Source organism: Chiloscyllium plagiosum, chromosome 8, assembly GCF_004010195.1.
Source record: "Chiloscyllium plagiosum isolate BGI_BamShark_2017 chromosome 8, ASM401019v2, whole genome shotgun sequence".
NCBI lineage: Eukaryota > Metazoa > Chordata > Chondrichthyes > Orectolobiformes > Hemiscylliidae > Chiloscyllium > Chiloscyllium plagiosum.
Genome location: NC_057717.1, coordinates 92,525,308 through 92,550,502, shown reverse-complemented (window position 1 = coordinate 92,550,502; position 25,195 = coordinate 92,525,308). Strand labels below are relative to the sequence as shown.

The 25,195-nt window shown below is 45.4% G+C and overlaps 1 protein-coding gene across 6 annotated transcripts in view; it reads right to left on the bottom strand.

Moving 5' to 3' along the window:
- LOC122552177 (adhesion G protein-coupled receptor E2-like) overlaps positions 1 to 25,195 on the bottom strand; it is a 70,225-nt gene that overhangs the window by 35,242 nt on the left and 9,788 nt on the right. For 2 of the 6 annotated variants that reach the window (XM_043694737.1, XM_043694740.1), the window contains exons 2-5: positions 23,644 to 23,736; positions 14,992 to 15,150; positions 7,832 to 7,981; positions 993 to 1,139 (exon numbers count right to left, since the gene is read on the bottom strand). In XM_043694737.1, coding sequence (XP_043550672.1) covers positions 993 to 1,139; positions 7,832 to 7,981; positions 14,992 to 15,150; positions 23,644 to 23,736 — 549 coding nt within the window. Of the gene's footprint in view, positions 1 to 992; positions 1,140 to 3,671; positions 3,819 to 7,831; positions 7,982 to 14,991; positions 15,151 to 23,643; positions 23,737 to 25,195 lie in introns of all 6 variants that reach the window. The other 4 variants (XM_043694738.1, XM_043694739.1, XM_043694741.1 and 1 more) reach the window with 4 other exon arrangements.

Below are 25,195 nucleotides of genomic sequence, written 5' to 3'. Positions count from 1 at the left end.
GATCCTGTTGAGCGGTTCCCTGAGCAGACTGTCAAAGCCATTTGGCAGAGTGCCTCATCACCAGAACTTTCCAACAAGCACCAAGACATGGCTTGGCTGGTGGTGAGAAGGGCTCTGCCTGTGAGATCCTTTATGCACGCCCAGACTCTCAGCCGCACCGCACGTTGCCCTCGAAGCGTCTGCGGGGGGGGAGGAGACTGTCACCCACCTCCTTCTGGAATGTGCCTATGCAGAGGAAGTCTGGAGAGGAATGCAGTGGTGTTTGTCGAGGTTCGTCCCGAGCAGCGCCATGACGCGGGACTCCGTGCTCTACGGCCTGTTCGCCGGGACGCACACGGAAACGAACATCAACTGTGCCTGGAGGATCATCAACTCGGTGAAGGAAGCTCTCTGGGCGGTCCGAAACCTGCTGATCTTCCAGCTGAAGGAGTTGACCCCGACTGAGTGCTGCAGACTGGCACATTCCATGGTCCAGGACTACATGTTGAGGGACGCGCTGAAGCTTGGGGCAGCTGTCGCCAAGGCGCGGTGGGGAAAGACCACTGTGTAACATCTGCCTGCCTAAAGAAGGACAGGGGGCCCACGCAGTCATTTGGGCTCTGCTGACGACTCAGCTAATTATATGGACATATGATTGATAAATGTACAGAGCTGTATATACAAATGATAAATTTTCATCTCTGTATGCAAAAAAATGGAATTTTCTGCATGTATGGCATGACCAACTGTACAGACCATCAAAATATTTTATGAATAAAGAATATTTTTGAAATAAAAAAAATCTCAAAGTACTGAAGGAGGCTATTCAGACCATCATTCAGGTTGATCCAATTTCCCTACATCGTCGCTCCAATAGCCCTACAGCTCTTCCCATCAATTCAGAACCCAATCCTGATCAGGAATTCTCCTTTCTGGGTACTTGATGTCACTGAGTATTTGCAGAAAACAGACAAATGTTTTAGATGTTGGTTCCCAAGCAGCGTAGTCTTTACCTTGGCACTGCGTGACTGTTTTATCAGTAAAGACATGTTCTCCAGTGGTTGAGGCAAATCCTTTATTACAGGTGCACTCAAAATCACCAATGCTGTTGGCACATGTTGCATTTGAACCACACGGGTCTGTTTCACATTCATCGATATCTGGAATACAAAATAACCATGAATCTCCCTGACCACCCTCACGCACTGGTCATCCCCCAGTCCATGTTTCTAACTATAAAAAGGTCCCAGACACCGCTACCTCACTGGGTCATGGCTCAAATCCTGGAGAGGTCACAGTCAGGGAATGTGAGCATTGCACAGAGCAAGAGGACACACCAATAAATACCAAGGGAATTAACTTCCTTTTTGAGCCACATCTCTCCCTGTCTGAAAAGGAGGATGTACAAAGTGTTGGTGACTGCTTGAAAAACCCAGCAATGTTAACTAAGGCATTTATTTATTGGGCATACTGATTCCAGACATTCTGGTAGCATTGCCTGTTGGATTAGGATGGAACAGCATAGTAACAACTCTCCATTTGGTCAGATTGTAGTGTCTGTGAGGGAAATGCGAGGGAAGGAGATTTCCAGCAGTTGGCTGCAGGAAAACCTCCTTCTCTCCCCTTTTTCAGTAAAGTTGCTGTCTCCGGTACTCTGTCAATACACCCAAAAAAATCTACACGCAGATACGGTGGAAGAAATAACCATAAAACCTAAAGGCCTGTGGGTCCAATCAAGCAACCAATCAGCGACAGTGTGATCATCGCTGTGTGGGTAATATTGAGGAATCTGCAAGGAATCAAACAGATTGAGAAACACGTGCATGTAGAGAGAATTGTGCTGTTCTGATGAGTATTCACCGCCACTGTATATGTGTGTGCATGTGATTTGGGTATGAATGTGGGAAAGCTTGTGTGTGCATGTGCGTGTGATTGTGAGTGTGCATGTGTATGTGCGCGTGTGATTGTGATTGCAAGTGAGAGCGTGTGTGCGCATGTATCTATCTGTAGGTATGTGTGGTGAAAAATGGGAGCATGTGGAGGGTGAGTGTGTGTGTGCGCGCATGTGAGAGAGACAGAGTGTGTGTGTGTCTGTGTGAGAGTGCGCGTGTGTCTGTGTGTATATTTATGTGTATGTCTGTGTTTGATGGGGTGATTATGAATTTTTAAACAGAATAAAAGTTGCAGTTATATGAATTAGAAATCCTGTTCTTTTTCTGTTCTTGTTAAAGGTCCTAAACAGATTATTTGTTAACTATTACTGAAGGTACCTATTACTCTGGGTAACAGTCAGTCGGTCAGTCAGAGACAAATGGGAGTTTCTTTGATTATGCCATTAAATCTTCCCATGAGTAAGGTCTTTGGGAACAGTCTCCCATCGCAGTGTCCTTCCTTCCTGGTAAAGGCAGATAGTGAGATTGGGTGGAGTTTGGGGGCGAGTCAGACCAGTACGTGTAAAACTAAACTCATCCCATTTGCCAGCATTTGGTGTATCTTTCTCTAAATCTTTCCTATCCATGTTCTTGTTCAAATGTCTTTTGTACAAGCCTCCACCACTTCCTCTGGCAGCTTGTTCCATACATGCACCACCCTCTTGTGTGAAAAAGTGACCACTCAGGTCCCTTTGAAATCTTTCCCTCTCACTTTAAATCTCTCATTTTGGACTCCTCTACCCTGGGGAAAAGCTTTTGGCTCTTCACCCTATCCATGCCTCATGATTTTATAAACCTCTATCAGGTCACCCCTCAGCCTCCGACACTCCAGGCAAAAATGTTCAAGCCTGTCCTGCCTCTTTTTCTAACTCAAACCTTCCAGTCTCAGTAACATCCTTGGAAATCTCTTTCACACTCATTCCAGTTGAACAACATCCTTCCTCCAGCAGGGAAGTCAGAATGGGATACGTTGCACCCAATGTGGCCTCACCAACATCCTGTTCATCTGTAACATGACATCCCAACTCCTGTACTCAATGCTCAGAGTGATCAAGGGAAGTGCACCAAACACCTTCCTCACCATCCTGCCTACCTGTGACACCACTTTCAGGGGAAATATGTACCTGAAACCCGAGGCAACACTCCCCAGGCCCTACTGTTAGCGAAATATGTCCTTCCTTGGATTGTCTTACTAAAATGCAATATCTCACATTTATCCAAATTAAACTCCATCTGCCACTCCTCGGCCACTAGCCCAGTTGATCAAGGTCCTGTTGTCTTAGATAATGTTCCTCACCGTCCACTATACCACCATTTCTCGTGTCATCCGCAAACTTACTCATCTTGCATCCAATATTCTCATCTAAATCGTTCGAATGAATGATGAACAACAATAGCTGGAGCAACAGTGGTCCTTGCGGCACACCACTGGCCATAGCCTCCAGTCTGAACAACAGTCCTCTACCATCACCTTCTGTCTCCTACTATCAAGCCAACTTTGGATCCAATTGGCTGAATCTCCCTGGGTTTGTCCCAGTGCCATTTTTCTCCCCAGGTTCATCGATTGCAGCATCTTAAAGGACTGAAGGAGGTCATTCAGGCCATCATTCCCATTTGTCCAATGTCATCACTCGAATATCCCTGTGGGTTTTTCTGTCAATTGAGAGCCCAGTCTTGATTTACAGTTCTCCTTTCTGAGTGCCCTGTGTCACTGGGTATTTTTGCAGGAAGACAGCTTCATGCAAGTACAATAACCTTTACCTCGGCACTGCGTGACTGTTTTATCGGTGAAGGTACGTTCTCCAGTGGTTGTGATAAATCCTTCATTACAGGTACACTCAAAATCTCCAAACTTGTTGGTGCAAGTTGCGTTTGAACCACACGGGACTGTCTCACACTCGTCGATATCTGGAACAAGAATTGGTTTTGTCATCCTGCGCACTGTTAAATCTAGTTATCTCCCAGCCCTGTTCCACCTTATAGCCGAAAGGGACACTCCTGTCACATTAAATTCCTTGTATCATTGTAGAGAAACCGTTCTTGGGAGCCAGCAATGTACTAAGGGGAGATACGAAAAATTACCACAGTCGCCATCTCTAATGTCACAAAAACATCCCATCCTCCCTTAAGGAGGGTTAGCAGACATTATTTGACACCTGATTGTTAATCTTGGCGTGATGCTCACGTGAATATATTTTGTGTCTAACTTGGACATCAAGTTAAAATAAACCAGGAGCATGTTCAGATGTTCCACCTGCAGTCTTTAGTTCCACACCGTGTTTTTGATTTATCTTTTAGATTCTTTGAGCAAAATACCTTCCCACAGGTGCAGCTGAAGGCTGGTGCATCCTGTGTGGGATTGCCTTCTGATATCTGAAACTAAGTTTAAAAAAAACCATGCTGACAATCTGCACTGAGCACATCAGCTTACTGAGCCCCTCTCAGCCCAGCTCCAGCCCTGAATCTCAAAAAAACACAACAACTCCCTAACATAAAAGGCAAGGCAGCCGCCTTCAACGATTTCAATTTCCACACAGACAGCAGCAGTCCCCACTTTCTCCTGGACAGCACAAGGGAACTGGCTCAGGACACGGATTTGAGACTGTTTCCGAGCATTATGTCATTCAATCAACTCGGGAAGAGAATCATTTAGATCCTGTTTTGGCAGAGTTAGCTTGTCATCTCAGGGATAGTCTCAGAAACACTGATCATAACACGATATTGTACAGAATAACCTCGATTATCCAAATGAGATGGGTGGGGATATTATGTTCAGATAAAAGATTGCTTGGATAACGGATGGTGTTTTTACGGGACCTTGAGATCTTGTTCAGATGTTCAGAAAATCATTGTTGTTCTGTATTTAAGAAATAGTGATCACACCATGATATTGCATTTAAGAAATAATGATCACAACATAATGTTCCATTGAAGAAATAGTGATCATAATATGATATTGTATTGAAAAGCGATGATTACAAATCCAATTCCGTACATATGAGGGATGGCCTGGTGCCAGAAGATGGGAAAATCGATTAAATCCTGTGACAGCAAATCAGCAATAATGCACATGGAAAATATATTTCACATTTCTCCACAAATCTACATTGCATGGAGAAACTAAAGCTTCAGAAGAAACGAGATTAATTTGAAACTTGCTCAAAAAAAGGTGAAAGGCAGGATTAGTTTAAAATAAGATGGGGATAATATTGCCAAGGTGAATGGGATAAGAATGAGGGCTGTGGAATTATTGGATACCAGCAAAAGATGATCAAAACTGATGAATAGTGACAACGTAGATCATAATCTTAGGTTCACTAAAAGGAATACTAAAAGGAGGAAGTCTCCCAGAGATCAGTGCAACACATTCCCCATTTTTAAATGCTCCTGCTCCAACTAACATACTTGCTGAGATTAAGCACTCAGCTACGACATGACTAATTTAGATGAGAGTTGAAGACCAACACAATGATGCCTTTAGGGAGAGTTGGGCACATTTGGAGCTGGAGGGTATTATTTCCCCACTTCAACTTCATTTTAATTTAGTTCCCTGTTTCTCCTACACTCCTTTATTTATATTATCATTACATTGCCATGGGGTTTATAAATTGGTCTGTTAATGGCGATCAAAGACCATAAGAGATAGCTGCCCCCCCCCACCCCCCAATTCAATTGGATCATTGCTGATTTGTTGGTGGTGTCCATTTTAAAACATCAACATGTCGAGGTATTTAACTTAAGCGATGTCCCCATTCGAAAACTCTCTGTCAAAATGAGAGGTCCAAGCATTTCAGCTGATCAAGGAATGTCTTCCACTTTTGAACACTATGGTGCAATCAATGACCATCTGTCTATCAGGCCATAAACAACATTTGTGATTGATGACATTACACGTTTCGGAGCACACGTCAGACTAAATCCATCTCACCTCACCCTTGGAATCGTTCCAACTTGAAGTAACACGTACAACTGCAAACATATTATTTCTTCAATTCAACAGAAGGCCTCTTCATCTTAGGTTAAGCAGCCGATACAACACCATCTACCATTCAGCACCGACACAAGTCAACCTGACCCAGCAGCTCATTCAGGAGCTCCCACCATTCCAGCTTCCTGCTGAATGATCCCCAACTTCGGCACAGATTAGAAGCAAATTTTGGCAAACTAACATCCAAACCCTCGACTGTCATCTGTTAAATCCTCAAATTGGAGTACACTCTGTCAATGTAAGTTTGCATTTGTTCAGTGAGGAGTTAGTGAGGACGGCAGATGCTGGATTCTGCATTTATTCAGTTGAAAAGGCGCTTGGTTTTCAAGCTGAAAATTGATTTGTGATCCAATTGTTCTTGCACCTCCAACAAAAGTTGACGAGGCCGAACCATGGAACACTGGTTACCATGGAAACTAGCCAAATGGCAGCTTCATCCAACACAAAGAAAATGGAATGAATCATCCATTCCTCTCTCCTTAACATCCTGTTGACAACCAGGAATAGTTTCAGATTGCGACGATGTGTCAAGATGATGAACTATACTCTTTCAGGGCATTCACACAAACCTGCTAAAAATCAATAGGAATATCAAAGGCTCATGAAAGAGAGGCAAAGACAGAGCTGCAGAATTGATCAATTATTTTTAATCACAGATTTATTACCGAACCAGTGAGAGGTGGTGAGAGTGACAGTAACAAATATCGATATCCCCATGTTTTTATGGCCCTGCAAGCGACATTACAACTTACCCACTAAGCAGGTGGGGCACCACATTCAAGGAACTTGGTGCTGACCAGCAGAAAGGACCCTACTTGGTTCACCACTGTAGAAATTCACCCTCTCCACCACTGACACTCCGTGGTAGGAGTGTGTACCACCTACACGATGCACCAAGACTCCTGAGGCCACACCTTCCAACCCCATGACCTCTACCACCGAGAAGGACAAGGGCAGCAGACACATGGGAACACCACCCTCTGCAAGTTCCCCTCCAAGTTACTCACCATCCTGATTTGGAAATATATCGCTGTTCCTTCACTGTCTATGTGTCAATCCTGGAAATCTACCCCAAGGGCATTGTGGGTCAACCTGCAACACATGGACTGCAGCCTTCAAGAAGGCAGCTCAACCCTCGCCTTCTGAAGTGGCAACTAGAGATGGGCAATAAGCACTGATCTTGCCAGCAATGCAGACATTCTGAAAATAAAATCTTAAGTAGTGCCACTTGCTTTCATCTCTGCAGCTGTTGTCCTATTCCCACGCCCTTTTGCTCATATTTTCGATCTTCGTTTTCAGGGATAACGTATATTTTGACAACAGACCTGGGTTTCACCAGTTTCCTCATTTCCCCTCTTCCCACCTGACCCTAGTCCCAAGCCTCCAACTCAGTACCGCCCTCTTGACCTGTCTATTGTCTTTCCCATCTATCCGCTCCATCCTCCTCTCCAACCTATCACCTTCTGCTCCACCTATCGCATTCCCAGCTACCTTACCCCCAGCCCCACCACCCCCATAAATTTATTTCTCAGCAGCCCCCAGCCCACAAGCCTCATTCCTGATGAAGAGCTTATGCTCGAAATGTCGATTCTCCTGCTCCACGGATATTGCCTGGCCTGCTGTGCTTTTCCAGCACCACACTCTCAACATCAGACCGATGTTGGCTGACACAATCTGGACAATTTGTCTCCCTCCATCTCATCGATGGTCATGTCATTGACCTCTTACTGACAAATGCCAATGGCCAGACCATTTAATTAGCGTCTATGCCTGGTGGTTAGCTCCTGGTGCCCAAAGCAGGTAAAACAATTCTTCCCCCTTTTCTGAAGGATCCCACCATATTGAGTAGAATTGACACGCACCCATTGACTTTATGCCCCTCAGATTTCACATGAGGGTGTCACACCTTCAAAGGGCCCAGTAACATTCTTACCGAAACACCCTCCATAACCAGCTGTAAAGTTAGTTAGTCCTGAAGCCGTGATGAATCCTTTCTTGCACAGACAGTAGAAACTTCCCACTGTGTTATAACATATTGTATTGGGGCCACACACTGGTGGCATTTGGTAACATTCATTTTGTTCTGTAACAGACATGAAACGGACATGTGAATATCACCCATTATCGACGTTGAGTTACAGTCCCCTTCCTCCCTCACTCTCTGCAGAGTCTCGTCCCATTGGACAATCTGCCTTGTGATCAATCCATACGTCTAAGAGCCGGTCAGTGGCTAGAATGCAGATTGGGGAATGAGAGGGGTTTGAAATTTGCAACAATCTGGAAAGGAATTTAATCAATCAGACATTTGATATTTCTCTAACGGCCAACACTGATACAACAGAACATTTCTCAACTGCTGGAACCTTTGATGCTCATCAATATTCTCTTGAGAACTAGCTTCGTGAAGACTTGGTTGAACATGCACACCAGGAGAGATCCGAAGATTCTGGAGTTTAAAAGGTCATGGTCCAACCTGATTGAAATATGGAAGGGTCTTCAGGGTTAATGTTCATGCTGCATTGGCTCCACCCATTCTGATGTCTGTAGGAGTGGCAAGGAATTCTACTCCATTTTTGGAGAGAGCAGAGGTATCTGTATCAACTCCCTATTAATTAACATAGACCATAGAACAGTACAGCACAGTACAGGCCCTTCGGTCCATGATGATGTGTCAAGCACTTATCTTTATCTAAGATCAACCTCACCTACACACCCCTCAATTTACTGCCGTCCATGGCTTGTCCAGCCGTCGCTTAAACATCCCTAATGTCTCTGACTCTCCTACCACTGCTGGCAGTGCCTTCCACACACCCACCGCTCTGTGTAAACAATCTACCTCTGACCTCTCCCCCATACCTTCCTCCAATCACCTTAACATTATAACCCCTCATGGCAGCCATTTCTGCCTTGGGGAAAAGTCCCTGGCTATCCACTCTATCGATGCCTCTCATTACCTTGTACACTCAATCAAGTCACCTCTCGTCCTTCTCACTCAACCTCTCTTCAGAAGACAAGCCCTCCAATCCAGGCAGCCTGACCAAATGCAGTTGTACTTAGTAATCAAGCAGTAGACCTTGCTGTCTAAGAGCAGCCTATTCAGTGGATACTCTACGGTGATGTATCCTCTCCCACTAATCACTAGATAGACCTAGGACAAAAATGGCAGCAATGAATGACCTCAACCAATCCTTCCTCAGTCCCACCCCAAACGTGGACATATTTTTGGAATTCATTCACAGGACTTGGGCACCGCTGGCAAGGCCAGCATTTATTGCCCCATCCCTAATTGCCCAGACGGCAGTTCAGGGTCAACCACATTTGCTGTGGGTCTGGAGTCACATGTAGGCCAGACCAGGTAAGGGCAGAGAGAACATTTCCTGTTCGGAATCAGAGCGATGTAGATAACTTCTCCCTGCACAGCCAGACAGAGACCGGGATCGATCTCAGTTAAAAACCACACAACACCAGGTTAGAGTCCAACAGGTTTATTTGGAAGCAGTAGCTTTCAAGGCACTGCCTCTTCATCAGGTGGTTGTGAAACATGACCATACGACACAGAATTTATAGCAAAAGGGTTACAGTGTCATGGAGTTGTAATGATATATTAAACAACTCGATCAGATTATGTTTACTACACTGTGGAAACAGGCCATTTGGCCCAACAAGTCCACACTGACCTTCTGAACAGTAACCCCCCCAGACCCATTCCCCTGCCCTATATTTACTGCTGACTAATGCACCTAACAATGGAAAATTTTAGCATGGCCAAAGTCTGTACATCTTTGGATTGTGGGAAGAAACCGGAGCACAGAGGAAACCCACGCAGACATGGGGAGAATGTGCAAACTCCACACACCAGTCACTAAAGGCAGGAATCGAACCTGGGTCCCTGACACTATCAGGCAGCAATGCTAACCACTGAGCCATCATGCCGCCCTATCTCAACACCTTGGGAGTGTAAGGGAGGGACGGGAGGAAATCTGCTGAGTCTCACTCAATGTAGACAAGGCAATTGAGAGAAAATGGGGAAGTCCGCCCAGTGGCTTTCCAAACTCCCACACGGCCAGACCTGCAGTGGGATGACCCAGGAGCAATCAGGACATTTGTGGCCTACATCAGCCTGACAAAGACAGTCCAGACGGCAGGAGCTGAGGAAAGAATGGGACGGGAACAAATATAAAGAGACAAATGGAAGGGAATGAGAGTAAAGAAGGACAATCAAGAATGGGCCGATGAGTACCCTAGACCCCAGCATCAATCTGTAACGATCCTATCTGTGGAATTACTGAACTCTCGTTACGGGTTCCCCTCCAATCCACTCACCAACCTCATTTGGAAATATATCGCTGTTCGTTCAGTGTCGCTGGGACAAAATCCTGGAATTCCCTCCCTATCAACCAACACCATGTGGACTGTAGCGGTTCAAGAAGGCAGCTCACCCCCACCTTCTCAAGGGGCAATTAGGGACGGGACAACAAATGCTGGGCCCAGCCAGTGATGCCCACATCCCACTAACCAATACATTAAAACAAAGCAGCATAACCTCAACGTCAGCAGCAGTGAGGGAGATATCCAGTTGGGAGAGAGGGGAGGCAGGTAAGTTGTTGTGATGTGGAGGACTGTTGACACAGGGGTTTCTGAAGAGCGTTCTGTATTATTGGGTGTGGAAATCCAACACAATGATAAGTCTGACCGCATTTCAGAGCTAAACAAAACCAGTTCATACAATGAGCACCCAGCAACCTTGCTTTCTGTGATCTAGTCTCTATATTGTCCTTATACAGGCAGTTGAGAAGTGTGCTCCATCACATCAGAATGGCATTTTAGGAAATATCACTGAATGATTACTGTGATAAACAGTGAGTAAGAAATGATTTGTCAGCATGTGTTAATTGGTTGAGGACAATTAAGAAATGGATGATATCGTTAATCAATTACTAAAGTCCAGAAAGTATCATTGTCAAAATGTCCAGATCGCAAGACAGCAAAACACACAGTCTCTGATATCGCCAGGCATCTGGATATCACGGGTAGGCATCAGTTCCTGTGAGGAGACACTGCATTCCCACTGAAACACCCAATATTTCCCTGCAACAAACTTTCAGTTGAGATTGTGCACGTCAGCTTTATCTCTCACAGTTGCACGCACCTTCCCTTCACTTTGTACAAACTCTACCTGATACAAAGACTGGACTGCAGATAGGGAGGAGGATTGCCAGACCACATAGACAGGCTAGAGATTTGAGCAGAGAAATGGCAGATGGAGTTGAATCCGGACAAATGTGAGGTGGACGTTTATGGGAGATCTAATGCAGGAGCGAAGTATACAGCAAGTGGCAGATCCTTTAGTAGCATCAACATACAGAGGGATCTGGGCATACAGGTCTACAGTTCCCTGAGAGCGGCAACACAAGTGGATAAGGTGGTCAGGAAGGTGGATGGCACACTTGCCATCATTGGTCAGGGCACAGAGTATAAAAATTGGCAAGTCAAATTGCAGCTGATTTGAACTTTAGTTCAGCCACATTTGGTTCTGGTTGGCACATTCCCAGAAGGATGTGGAGGCTTTAGAGAGGGTGAAACAGTTTATCAGGATGTCACCTGGTTTAGAGTTATTAGTGATGAAGAGGGATTATACACTTGATTTGTTTTTTATTGAAGGATGAGGGGGCGACCTGATAGAAGGCATGGAGAGAATGGATAATTAGGGTCTTTTTCCCAGGGTAGAAATGTCAATTGCTAGAGAACGGAGGTTTCAGGTAAAAAGGGGTAAAGGAGATGTGACAGGCAGGGTTCTAACACTGAGGGTGGTAAGGGCCTGAAATATGCTGCCAGAGGGGGTGATGGAGGTGGATACAATAGTAATGTTTCAGAGGCATCTTACCAGATGCATGAATAAGCAGGAACAGAGGGATATGGACCACAAAAAAGGATTTAGTTTTAGAAAGGCATTGTATTGGTGGGCTGAAGGGCCTGTTCCTGTGCTGTATTGCTCTTTTGATTAGATTACTTACAGTGTGGAAACAGGCCTTTCAGCCCAACAAGTCCACACTGACCCTCCTAAAAGCAACCCACCCAGACCCATTCCCCTACATTTACCCCTCCACCTAACACCATGGGCAATTTAGCATGGCCAATTCACCTGCACAATGTTGGACTGTGGGAGGAAACCGGAGCACCCGGAGGAAAAGCACACAGACACGGGGAGAATGTGCAAACTCCACACAGACAGGAAGTGAACCGGGGTCTCTGGCGCTGTGAGGCAGCAGTGCTAACCACTGTGCCACCGTGCCACCCCTTTGTTCTTTATTTCTTTGTATAATTCACCATATGATGGTGGGAGGGGGAACAGGGTGATGGCACACACAGTGGCCAATGGATTCTGAGGATGGATGTTGCTTTAACCATTTTAGAGGCAAGTGTTGAAGAATAAGAATAATATTCCAAGTGAGTTTCAGGTGAACGTTTCTCGGTTATTAAAAGAAGGTGATTTCTGTACATCTTAATTGGAACTACGACGAGATGGAGTTGTGAAAGTGGATAAGAGTCAATGTTTACTTTATCATTTGGAAGATTACTCCAGACAGTCAATGTTTACTCTCGAATACAAACTGTTATCAGTGTGACGTCTCCTCAAAAGTCTTTGTTATGCTGTGGTGAACATTCCAATATTATGGAGAATGGAGATCTTTGAGAACTTGCGCAGCGAGATTCGGGTCAGAACTATCCAACTGTGAGAGATAGTGAGACGTAGGCTTTTACATTCAAACTCATTATCAGAGATCTTTCCCACCACAGGGAGATCCAAACGGAGCTTTCAACACAACAGCAATACAAAATACCCGAGAGGACTCATGTGGAAGTAACCAAGATTCAGTAAGTATCATGCTCAAGTACGTGTGCCAACAGTAGACATCATGCCACCTGCAAATACAGACTACTACACCCACCCAGTCAGTGAATGATTCCTTTTTTGGCCATGCATCTCAATTAACTGTGTACCAACCCTGCCACTCCCCCAGGCTCCAGCACACAACATCTTAGGGTTTTCGGATTCCAACATTGCCCACCATGCCATGCCAACTGAACCGACTGCACCGAGTCACGTATGTTAACGCGTTGCCAATAGGTTGCTCAGCCCCAGTGCCCTTCATGCAACACAAGCCATTCCACAACACATGCCATCTACATCACATGCCAGCCCATACCAAGCAGCTCACCAACACCAGGCCATTGTGCCAAGGGTAGGACTAAAACAGACTTCACCAAATGTTCCCAGGTACGTTAGTGTGAAACCCCTAGTGGGGAGGTTTTCTACGTTGGAAGCCAACACCAGCAATGGGGGTGGGGGAAGATTCCAGGCAGAAAGAGGAAGCAAACATTTGCTCAACTTATAAAAGTTACTCAATCCTTGATGATCGCTGGAATGTCTTTATCATTTCTCAGTGATATACACTCGACCCAACACACTCCAACTCCTCACCAAAGATCGCCCAGTCAGATTTGAGATTCTGGGGTAGGGAGCAAGGACAGCTTTCCAGGAGATAGACTATCGAAAGGCATGCCACAGAGTGGGACTATGATCCAGACTATTAAAATGGAGAACTTAGGAATCATCAATTGAATGGAGTGATGCTGTGAAGGTTCAGAGGCTCCTTTCTGATCGAGCGAGAGAGAAGTGTGACAATTTATATCACTCCAACACCGACGTGAGGGGTTGGGATCTATTGGTTGCTACTGAACAAACAGGGCTGAGCATTGGTGGGCCATTTCAGAGATGGACCCTGTGCTATCACCCAAAGTGAATTTCTGTCTCGGTATGCTGAATGGCCTCATCCTCATGAATCTATCATGGTTGCCCAACCATCTATCAGTTGGTGATGCTGGATGCCAGTGGGGAGCAAGGAGATTGGCCAACTGTGTTGCCCACTCTGCCACTGGCTAAGGAAGGTGGAGAGCTCTGAATGTACCCGGGGGGAGGCGGGGGGTAGGGGCAACATCAACAACGAACAGTTAACATCAATGATATGGGCTTGAGATGGGGTGATTGATGGGTAGGAGGAGGGAGGGGGTTTACCCTTCTCCTGATTGATCATTGAACATTTGGTGGTTGAGCCATTGGCCAGGATTAAATAAACATGGCAACACTCACTGCTTTGGGTCAACTATGAGGACTGGTCACTTGAGATGGGTCCAACAATGGCCAGCAGAATTATTTCCATGCGCCCAGATTCTGAGAGATTTATGTTTCACTTTTTCTTAAAGGGGCTACTCTCTCCTGAACAAAATGTCCATTGATGGATGTCTCATGATGTCACTGGGGAAAAGCAGAGCCTAAGGTATCACTAGGCCGCATTGTGTGACATCTTCCAGCCAATGTGCAATATACCTTTAAGGGCATGCTCATGATATCACTTCACATGACCTAATAGGATAACAGGCTCAGTCTCCATTGTACTGAGCTCTGACCTCTGGCAGCATGACATGCTGAGGGAGCTGTGCATGTGAATTGCTCAGCTTGGGCCCAGGTACATTAGTGCAGTGTACATTATGTTGAGAGCAGGGCATTGAATTCTTCATTGTTCCATGGCTGCCAGCATATTGTTATACTGTGGGAGCTAACATGGGCCAGGGGCAGGCAGGTGGGACTAGTTTAGTTTGGGATTGTGGTTGGCATGGACTGGTTGGGCCGAAGGGTCGGTTTCCGTAGCGGAATGATTCTATGACTCTGAGTATCACAGCGTGATGTCACCAGATCATTAAACCATGTCATGTCACAGATGGGTGACAATGAGATCACGTCAATCAGACCCTTCCTCAGAGGTTAAAGATTGCTAAACACTTTATATTTTACAGATAAATTTCATGTTCTATTAATAGCAATTGGCTCTTTCTATCCCAAAGGTAATTAGATGGAGGAACATTGTACATGAGGAGGAGGTGTCTATTGAATACATTAAGTCTCTGGAAGGTGAGTTATAATCCATGGGGCCTATGACCTCTTATTCCTTGAGCTGTGCCAAGAGCACTGACATGAATGATCTCTCCCATCATGCCACAAAGTGAAGCAACAATACATCAGAGGGTTCTCACCTCGGCAGTGTGTCATGGTGGTAAAGTTAGTTACTCCTGATTCACTGGCGTATCCTTTCTTGCAGGTACAGTAGAAACTCCCGAGGGTATCGTGACATTCTGTGTTGGTACCGCACAGGGCCCATGATTCAGCTTCGGTTTCACCACACTCATTGTCATCTGGAAATGAATGGAAGTATATTTTAAAAAAAAAATACAAGAGTAGCGACAGCCAGTCAATATTAATTGTCTCCGACTGCACATTAATAAGGAGCAGCAGTGATGCTGAGTGCAAGATGAGAGCAGTAAGACTGAGTAAGTCATGAGACTCTCTCCACAAAGATGAGAGCTGGTGGGAGTAGGACTCCTTGAACCTGTTCTCTATGATCTATAAGGATCATGGGTCACCTTCTGTCTCTGTGCTGTATGACTCTATATCACTCCACTTGCCTTCCCAATTGCAATATATCCCTTGGTGTTAGCCAGGACTAAACCCACCAGCTGAGACTTCACAGAGGACACTGAGGATTTACCACTTTCCAAGTGAAGAACTTTCCCTCATGTTAGACCAAAATGGCAATGACATCCAACCCTTGGACTCCTCAACCAGGTGGAGGAACCCTCCTGGATTCTACTGTATCAGGAATGTAGTTGAGGAGGTATGTATTTTTCTTAGGAATCAATGAGTGACAGGAGTAAGCAGGAACAGGGGCCTGAGTTGGATGATCAGCCATTGTCATATTGAATGGCGGAGCGGGCTCGATGAGTTGAATGGCCTTCTCCTGCTCCTGTGTTCTTTATTTTAATGTTTCTATTGGCCCCTCATTCTTCTAAACTCCAGAGATTCCTTACTCAATTTACATAGCTCCTCCTTGTGATCAATCTGATGAACCCTATCTTTGACTGACTTGACAAAAATCTACTGTTGAGATTCACTTTGTGTGTGTGTGTATATGGGTAAGTGGGTGTGGGTGTGTGGGTGTGCGTGTTTGTGTGTGTGGGCGTGTGTGTATGCGTGGGTGTGTGTGTGCGCGCGTGTGTGTATGCGTGGGTGTGTGTATGCGTGGGTGTGAGTATGCGTGGGTGTGAGTATGCGTGGGTGTGAGTATGCGTGGGTTTGTGTGTCTGTGCGTGCAAATGTGCGGGTGTGCATATGTGTGTGCGTGTGTGGGTATGTGGGTTTGTGTGTATCTGTGTGTGTGCGCGTGTGGGGGTGTGTGTGCATTTGCGTGTGCGCGTATGTGTGTGCGTGTGGGGGTGTGTGCGCGTGTGGTTTTGGGTGTGTCTGGGTGTGTCTGGGTGTGTCTGGGTGTGTCTGGGTGTGTCTGGGTGTGTCTGGGTGTGTCTGGGTGTGTCTGGGTGCGTGTGTGAACTGTTCATAATGAAAGGGTCCAGTCATGTCCACTGGGAAGGAATGGGCCCATTTCCAAGATTTCCTCTCTCTGAGTCTGTATGAATCCTACAGTGCCATGGTGTTCACTTGTCAAGCCCAGAGGAGCGGAGTGCTCATGTGTGGTCAATAATAATGTTAATTTTGTTAATGTCCTTGTTAAGGTTAAGAGAGACAGGCAGTCACAGAGTCATACAGCACAGAAACAGACCCTTCGGCCCATCCCATCTATGCCAACCAAGTTTCATGGAATCATAGAATCCCTACAGTGTGGAAACAGGCCATTTGGCCCAACAAGTCCACACTGACCCTCTGAGCAGTAACCCACCCAGACTCATTATAATAATAATAATAATAATAATAATAATAGAACCCATGGTGTTAGGGGTGAGGTACTGGTATGGATAGAGGATTGGCTGACTGGCAGAAGGCAGAGAGTGGGGATAAATGGGTCTTTTTCAGATGGTAGTCGATGACTAGTGGAGTTTCACAGAGGTCAGTGCTGAGCCCACAACTATTCACGTTACACATTCATGATCTGGACGAAGGAACTGAGGGCATTGTTGCAAAGTTTGCAGATGACACAAAGATAGGTGGAGGGACGGGTAGTGTTGAGGAAGCAGGGAGGCTGCAGAAGGATTTGAACAGGCTCGGAGACTGGGCAAACAAGTGGTAGATGGAATACAATGTGGGAACATGTGAGGTGATACACTTTGCTCAGGACAATCCAGGCGTAGACTATTTTTGAAGCGGGGAAAGGATTCAGAAATCTGAAGCACAAAAGGACTTCTGACTTCTAATTCAGGATTTCTCTTCAGGTTAACATGCAGGTTCGAGGGGGGGGGATTCAAGATGGCGGCGACCCAGTCAGTCCAGGTTTGCTGAGCTCTGCCCAGGACCCAGGCACAGTGGCATATCTACACTCCCTGCACCTCTTAAACTACTAAAAATAGCTTTTTCCAGGCTGCTATAGCCATTTTGCACCAAACCTTAGCAGTTTGGTATATTTTTAAATGACCAAAGGTAAAGGAGCATGGAGTTCACAACAGGCCGGGACCCCTCTCCCCACCCCCAACCCCACCCCCACCCCACAGAAACAGATGCGTCTGCGGCCACCCCCCCCCGGAGGACTGACCGGCAGAGGCGAGCCTGATCTCAGAGTTCGTCAAGCTCTGAGAGAAGATTGACGCTTCGATTGAGGAGACCCGGTCTAGGTGGGATTCGACCTCAGTCGTGTTTCTGCAGGACGTCCGGGGGAAAATCGAGAAACTCGGGCAGTGTGTAGGAGGGGAGGTGCAATGAGCCGCGGCCTTTGAGGCCGCTGCTGAATCTTCCGTGGGTGAGGTCCGGGCTCTGGAATGTCGGGTCCAGGCCTTAGAAGAACAGATTGATGACCAACGCGATTTTCTAGGTTATTGGAAGAATATTCAGTTGCCGGGCCTTCGCGAACGGGAGAAAGTAGGTCAGCTTGTTGACTTTTTAGAGCAATGGCTCCCACAACCGCTGAGGCTGGAGTCTGAGGTAGGCCAGGCATGGGTTGGGTGGGTCCACCGTATAACTATGCGTAGGCCCAGGTTGGACCAGTGCCCCCACCCAGTCCTAGTGTGACTCCAGCACTACAGAGACAAACAAATGTTACTGGAGACCTCCAGAGCTCTGGGGAAGGATCCCCAAGCTATGGTATACAAGGGATCCAGAATAATGCATTTCCAGGACTTCTGTCCAGTTGTGATATGCAAGAGCAAGGCGTTTGACGAGGTAAAGAAGTGTCTTGAGGGATTTAAATATTCAGTATTCCATGAGATACCTAGCAACACTGCACTTCAGCCACCGAGGGTTTGTGTATAACCTTGGATCGCCGGAAAAAGCAAAATAATTTTTGGACGCTCTTAAATAGACTGATTGACCTAAATTATATGGACATCATTTGGTTGATGGTGCAGGGGGGTGGATTTTAATTTCTGAGTTTTCCTCTAATATATGTCACGATTGCAATTTTGTATATCTTATTTCATGTTGCTGCTTTGCCAAGAATGCCTAGGGATGGGACGGGTTGGATGCCACTTTTAATTTCCTTGTTATATGATATGGTATTTGTTTATCTTGCTTTGCGATGTCTGGGGCAAGGGCATGGAAGGAGTCATGGTGGGATTATGGGATGATAGAAGTGTACCCTGTGGACAAAGGGAAAAAATCTCCTTTTCGTTATGTTTTATGTTGCTATTTCTTAGGAGTAGTTTTTAGCAGTTTTGTTTTAGTAGTTTCAAAGGTTGCATTTTTAAAATTTGTGTGAATTGTTTGTGGTCTATACTCAATGCTTTTTGAGTGGGGTTCTTCCTCCTGGGATGGGGGGGTTCTTGGATTTTCCTGAACGATCATGGCCAGTCATTTGTTTAAAGGTGCACCTGGAATATCAAAGGGAGTCACTCACCAATTAAAAGGAAAGAGATACTATCAAGGCTTAATAAAAAAAAGGAGGTCGATGTGGCCCTTTTACAGGAGACACACCTAACTGATAAGGAGCATTTGAAGCTGCAGCATGGAGGATTTGGCCAGGTGTTCTTCTCATCTTCCAACTCAAAAAAGTAAGGGAGTGGCCATTCTTTTCTGGAACTATCTTCCCTTCCAAACGTTAAGCCAGATAAAAGATGAGTCTGGGCGGTTTATAATACTTAAGGGTCTAATATACAGAGAGGAGTACAGGATTTTGAATGTATACTGCCCCCCGGTACATCCTTTTGCATTCTCCAGGTTGACGGCCCTCGGGGTCCATCACATAACTATAGGGAGAGGTTTTAATTGGATTATTGATCCTGAGGTGGACAGGATACCTAGGAGCTCTGCGGGCATATCTCTGCGATCTAGGCAGTTGGCTGGTCTGAATAGGGAGCTGGGCCTGGTAGATGTGTGGAGGTGTCTTCACCCTGAGGGTAGAGATTTTACTTTTTAATTCTAATCCACACAAGTGCCACACCAGAATTGACATGTTTTTTAGTCCCCTCAACCTTTCTGAATTCAATACTATCCTGTAAAATAGGGAATATAGCTGTTCCCTACCATGCAGCAGTGTATATGGAGGTCAAGATTAACATTAATAATATGGACTCTTGGTACTGGTGTGTGAACCCTTTCCTCCTGAAGGATAGGAAGTTTATAGAATACTTTTCATAGAAATTTAAAGCTTTCTGGGGTATTAATTTAGACACGGCCAGCAACTCATCTGTGATGTGGGAGACTGCCACGGCCTATGCGCAGGGCCTGATGATCTCATATTCTGCGACCCAGAAACGACACAAGGGAGAACAACAGCGGCTGCTGAAGGCAGCTGAATCAGCGTATGTTGAGAGGCCATCCATAATTAAATTACAGTGGATTACAGCCCTCAGGGCTATTTTGAATGTTGCACTTACTCAAACAGCAAAGAGGGAGATACTGTTTGCGAAGCAGAGACTATTTGAGTATAGTGATAGGCCGGGCAGGTATCTAGCATAACTTCCCAGAAAGAAAAAGGCTCCCCGATCCATTGCATCTATTAGAGAGGATGCTGGTTCTTTGACTTGTGATCCTAAGAAGACCAATGCAGCATTTAGAAAGTTCTATTTTGGGCTGTATCAGTCGGAGGGCTGTGAGGACAGAGCGAGGAGGATGGAGTCCCCTTTTTTAAGAACTTGGACCTCTCAGGCGTAACCTCGGAGCAGGTGTCTTTTTTGAATGCCCCCCTGACAACTCAGGAGGTGCAGGAGGCGGTGAGGCAGCTCCAGAGTGTCAAAACGCCTGGGACAGATGGATTTCAGACTGAGGTTATAAAGAGTTTATAGATGAATTGGCCAGACCACTTATAAACATGTACAACTACTCATTTAGTCAGGGCTGTATCCCGCCCTCCGAGTAAAGTAAATATCTCTCCCATCCTTAAGAATGGGAAAGCCCCAGACAGTTGTACCTTGTACAGGCCTATATCCTTATTAAATATGGACTTTAAAATCTCTCCAAAGTGCTGGCATTAAGACTGGAGAGGGCTTCGCCATTTATTATAAAAGAGGATTAGACAGAGTTTATTAAGGGTTGCAGATCTACTATTAACATCAGAAGAGAGTTAAATATGGTACAAGTCTGCCAGCAAACTGCAATACTGGGATTAGTGGTCTCCCTAGATGCAGACAAAGCATTCGATTGGGTGGAATGGCCGTACCTTTTTTATACCATGGCGCGGTTTGGTATTGGAGAGGTTTTTACTAAATGAGTCAGTGTTATATAATGACCCGACAGCAGTAGTGATTACGAATGGCATAAGATCGGATTGTTTTAGAGATGGCAGAGGTTGTTGTCAAAGGTGCCCTCTTTCACCATGATTATTTACACTAGTAATCGAACCACTGATTGAACCTATCCAAACGGACCCCAGTATAACGGCCCTGGAGGTAGGATCAGGCAAGCGTAAAATGACTCTTTTCTTAAATGATCCATTGACATCTTTGCCCTGCTGAATTCAAGTGGTTAATTTATTTGGTATGTTTTCAGGGTACAAAATTTTATTTTCATGAAATTAGAGGTCATGCCGGTAGGGGGTCTTACCAGCATATCCAACTTTGCGGATGGATCCCACTTCCCCTTTCGGTGGTCACTGGGAGGAATTTTCTATTTAGGTATTTTTATTACCTTGGTCAGCTACATAAAGTTAATTATACATATGTATTAGAGAAAATAAGGCAGGACCTCCAACGTTGAGAAGATCTCCCGATATCCGTTAGGAAGAATAGCTTTGGTTAAGATGAATATTCTCTCTCGTCTATCATACCCCATGAGAATGCTTCCTTTGATGTTGCCGAAACAGGTGCTGCGTAAGCTTTATGGTTGACTCTGTTCCTTTGTTTGGAATCATAGCTGGCCCCTTATTAAATTAGATAAATGGCAGTTCCCACAAGAAAGGGGGTGTCTAGATTTCTCGGATTTTAGGAAGGACCAACTGAGCTCTCTGCAACCATATGTGGCTGACTGGGTCCCTTGGCAATTCACAATCAACTTGGCTCAATATTGAGGCTTCCCAATCAAAATGCCCCCTCATCAATCTATTGTTTATGGATAAGATGAGAATTGTCACAGATCGTTGTAAAAGCCTGATTGTCCTAAATACAATCCTGAAGGGCTTATGCCCGAAACGTCGATTCTCCTGTTCCCTGGATGCTGCCTGACCTGCTGCGCTTTTCCAGCAACACATTTCCAGCTCCGATCTCCAGCATCTGCAGACCTCACTTTCTCCTAAATACAATCAAAGCTTGGAGGATAATACGACAGGGTGAGGGTAATTTACAAAAGTGGGAATGCTGGGATTTCAGCTAGGCCTGACATACGCTGGGTTTAAAATCTGAGAGTCCAGAGGAATCTCCTGCTTGGGAGATTTGTTTGATGGGGAGGTCATGAACAATTACGGCAGAAGTTTGGTTTGCCGAGCAAAGGATCTCTTTCGATATTTTCAAGTATGAGACTTCATACAAAAAAAGACCACATTGATGACTAATCCTTATAAACTGGATATGGAAAGGAGTGCTTCGGCCAATGGGTGCACCCTCGGTCAGTACTCTCTATCACTCGCGAGGTAATAAGGTATCAAAGAATATGGAACGGCGATATAAAACCTGGACTCAAAATTAGGGGTGGAAATCTCCTTAGAGATGTGGGACGATATCTGGGAAAATGCCAGGAAGATCTCTATCTGTAATAGGACTCAAGCTATTCAATTGCAGATACTTCATAGGGCCCATATAGCACCAGAGCAACTTGCAAACGTTAAGGCAGGAGCATTCTCAATGTGCCCTAAACGTAAAATAGAAGTTGGTACTCTCATTCATTGTTCGTGGACATGTCTTACGATTCGTAGATATTGGGACAGTGTAGCGAATGCCTTGGTAAAGACTTTAGGAACAGAGATTGGGTTGGACCCGGTGTCTCCCTTTTCGGGCTTTCCAAATTTTCCTTCTCTAGATGCACGGGGGAAGAAACTGTTTAATATCCTCCCCTTTTGTGCGAGGAAAAACATTTTAGCAAGTTGGGTATCAGAAAGTCCCCAGGACTTTCGAATTAGCATAGGATAATTATGGAACACATTCCCCTGGACTTCCTTACGAATATGGTGCACCAAAAAATGGAAGTGTTCTATAGAACTGGCAGCCCTTCTTGAAATACACCGATGCAGATGTATCGGCCATATTGTCTAGTGCCTTTGCTTAGCGGTGAGGGTGATGTTTGTTGGTTCGGGGGCCCCTGGGAGGAAGAATCCCATATTAATATGGGTCGTGTTAGGAGTTGATATAATGTTATTTTGAAGGTTTATGTATTTATTCATCCTCTTTGTTTTGTTAGTTATGCAACGTGTTGTAGTTTTTTTAATAGAGTTTTTTCCTTATATCTTACTTTGTGTTTTGGTAGTCTATAGAGTAGATTAATAGTTTGTCTTCTTTATTTATATTGATGTTGCTTTATATTGTGAAGTGGTTACAGTATTTTTTGTATTAGTTTTGTAACTTTGTTTAAAAAAATCCCAAAACTTTTTTCTTTTCAAATTTTCAAAAGCATGCAGGTTCAGGTGATGGTAAGGAAGGCAAATGCAACGTTGGCATTCACTTAGAGAGGGCACAACTACAAGAGCAGGGATGTCCTGCTGAGGCTGGATAAGGCTCTGGGCAGACCACATTGAGAATATTGTAAGCAGGTTTGGGCCCCGTGTCTGAGGAGGTGTATGCTGGTGTTGGAGGAGATCCAGAGGAGGTTTACTGGAATGAAACTGGGGGCAAAGGGCTTGTCATGTGAGGAGTAACTGAGGATTCTGGGTCTGTACTCGATGGAGTTTAAAAAGACAATGGAGGGGGATCTGATTGAAACGTACAGCATCCGGAGAGGCCTGATAGAGTGGATGTAGAAAACATGTTCCCAAGAGTAGGAGAGACCAGGACCCAAGGGCACAGTGAAGGGACAATCCTTTTGAACTGAGATAAGGAAGAATTCCTTCAGCTGGAGGGTGGTGAATCTGTGGAGCTCGTTGCTGCAGCGGGCTGTGGAGGCCAAGTCATTGAGAGTAATTAAGATTCTGGAGTTGGAGTTGAAATGTGGATTCAATGATGCCTAGCCCCTGAGCCCCCCCTGAATGGGACCTAAAGGGGTAACTAATTTGTCTGGCTCAATGGCTTCAGTCAACTCCTCTGCATTACTTGGAGTAACTGGGCTGACCATTCATCGAAGAAAGAAAGAAATATTGCCATCGAGTGAAGCTCTGGGCAATGACTCACCAACACAAGTTCTGTTTGCTCCAAGGTAAAATCCTTTCCCACAATTTGTTGCCTCTCCTCCATGTTGTATCACCACGTTGTTGAAGTAAATCACTATAAGACAAAAACCAACCCCACTAATTTAGCCGATGGGAGAAGTCCACTTGAGTGCAATGATAATGACATTCCCACAGCACTGGAGGTGGAAGCAGTAAAGTTCCTGTCGATGTTACAGGTCTCCCTACACCGTGTGGGGAGAGTCAGGAGGGAGAGTCAGTGACCTACGATGCAAAGGAAGCCAGGGCGAAGCAACACAGAGTCAGAGAGTCGGGCAGCACAGAAACAGACCCTTCACTCCAACTCGTCCATGCCATCCAGATAACCTAAATTAATCTAGTCCTATTTGGCAGCACTTGGCCCATATCCCTCTAAACCCTTTCTATTCATAGACCCATCCAAATGCCTCCTAAATGCAGTAATTGTACCAGCCTCCACCACTTCCTCTTCCAAACACGCACTACCCTCTGCGTGAAAAAGTTGCCCCTTAGGTCTCTTTTAACTCTTTCCCCTCTCACCCTAAACCTATGCCCTCTAGTTCTGGACTCCCCCACCCCAGGGAAATGACTTTGCCTATTTATCCTATCCATGCCCCTCAATTTTATAAACCTCGATAAGGTCACCCCTCAGCCTCCGCCACTCCAGGGAAAACAGCCCTAGCCTATTCAAACCCTTCAAATCCTCCAACCCTGGCACCATCCTTGTCAATATTTTCTAAACTCTCTCAAGTTTCATCCTTCCAAGAAGAAGAATTGCATGCAATATTCCAAAAGTGCCCTAACCAACGTCCTGTACAGCTGCAACATGACCTCCCAACTCCAGTATTCAATACTCTGACCAATAAAGGAAAGCATACCAAACACCTTCTTCACTATCCTATCTACCTGTGACTCCACTTTCAAGGAGCTATAATACTGCACTCCAAGGTCTCTTTGTTCAGCAATACTCCCCAGGAGCTTACCATTAAGTGTATAAGCCCCTCTACGATTTGCTTTTCCAAAATGCAACAGCTCGCATTTATCTAAATAAAACTCCATCTGCCACTCCCCAGCCCATTGGCCCATCTGGTCAAGATCCTGTTGTAATCTGAGGTAACCCTCTTCACTGTCCACTACACCTCTAATGTTGACGTCATTTGCAAAGGGGTTAGTAAATTTGCGGATGACACTAAGTTCGGTGAAGTTGTGGACAGTGCCGAATGTTGCAGGTTACAGAGGGACATAGATAAGCTGCAGAGCTGGACTCAGGAGGCAAATGGAGTTTAATGGGGACAAGTGTCAGGTGATTCACTTTGGAAGTAGCAACAGGAATGCAGAGTATTGGGCTCATAGTAAGATTCTTGGCAGTGTAGATGAGCAAAGAGATCTCAGTGTCCATGTACATAGATCCCTGAGAGTTGCCACCTGGGTTTATAGGGATTGTTAAGAAGGCATAAGGTATGTTAGCTTTAATTGGTAGAAGGTTTAAGTTTCGGAGCCACAAGGTCATGCTGCAGCTGTACAAAACTCTGGTGTGC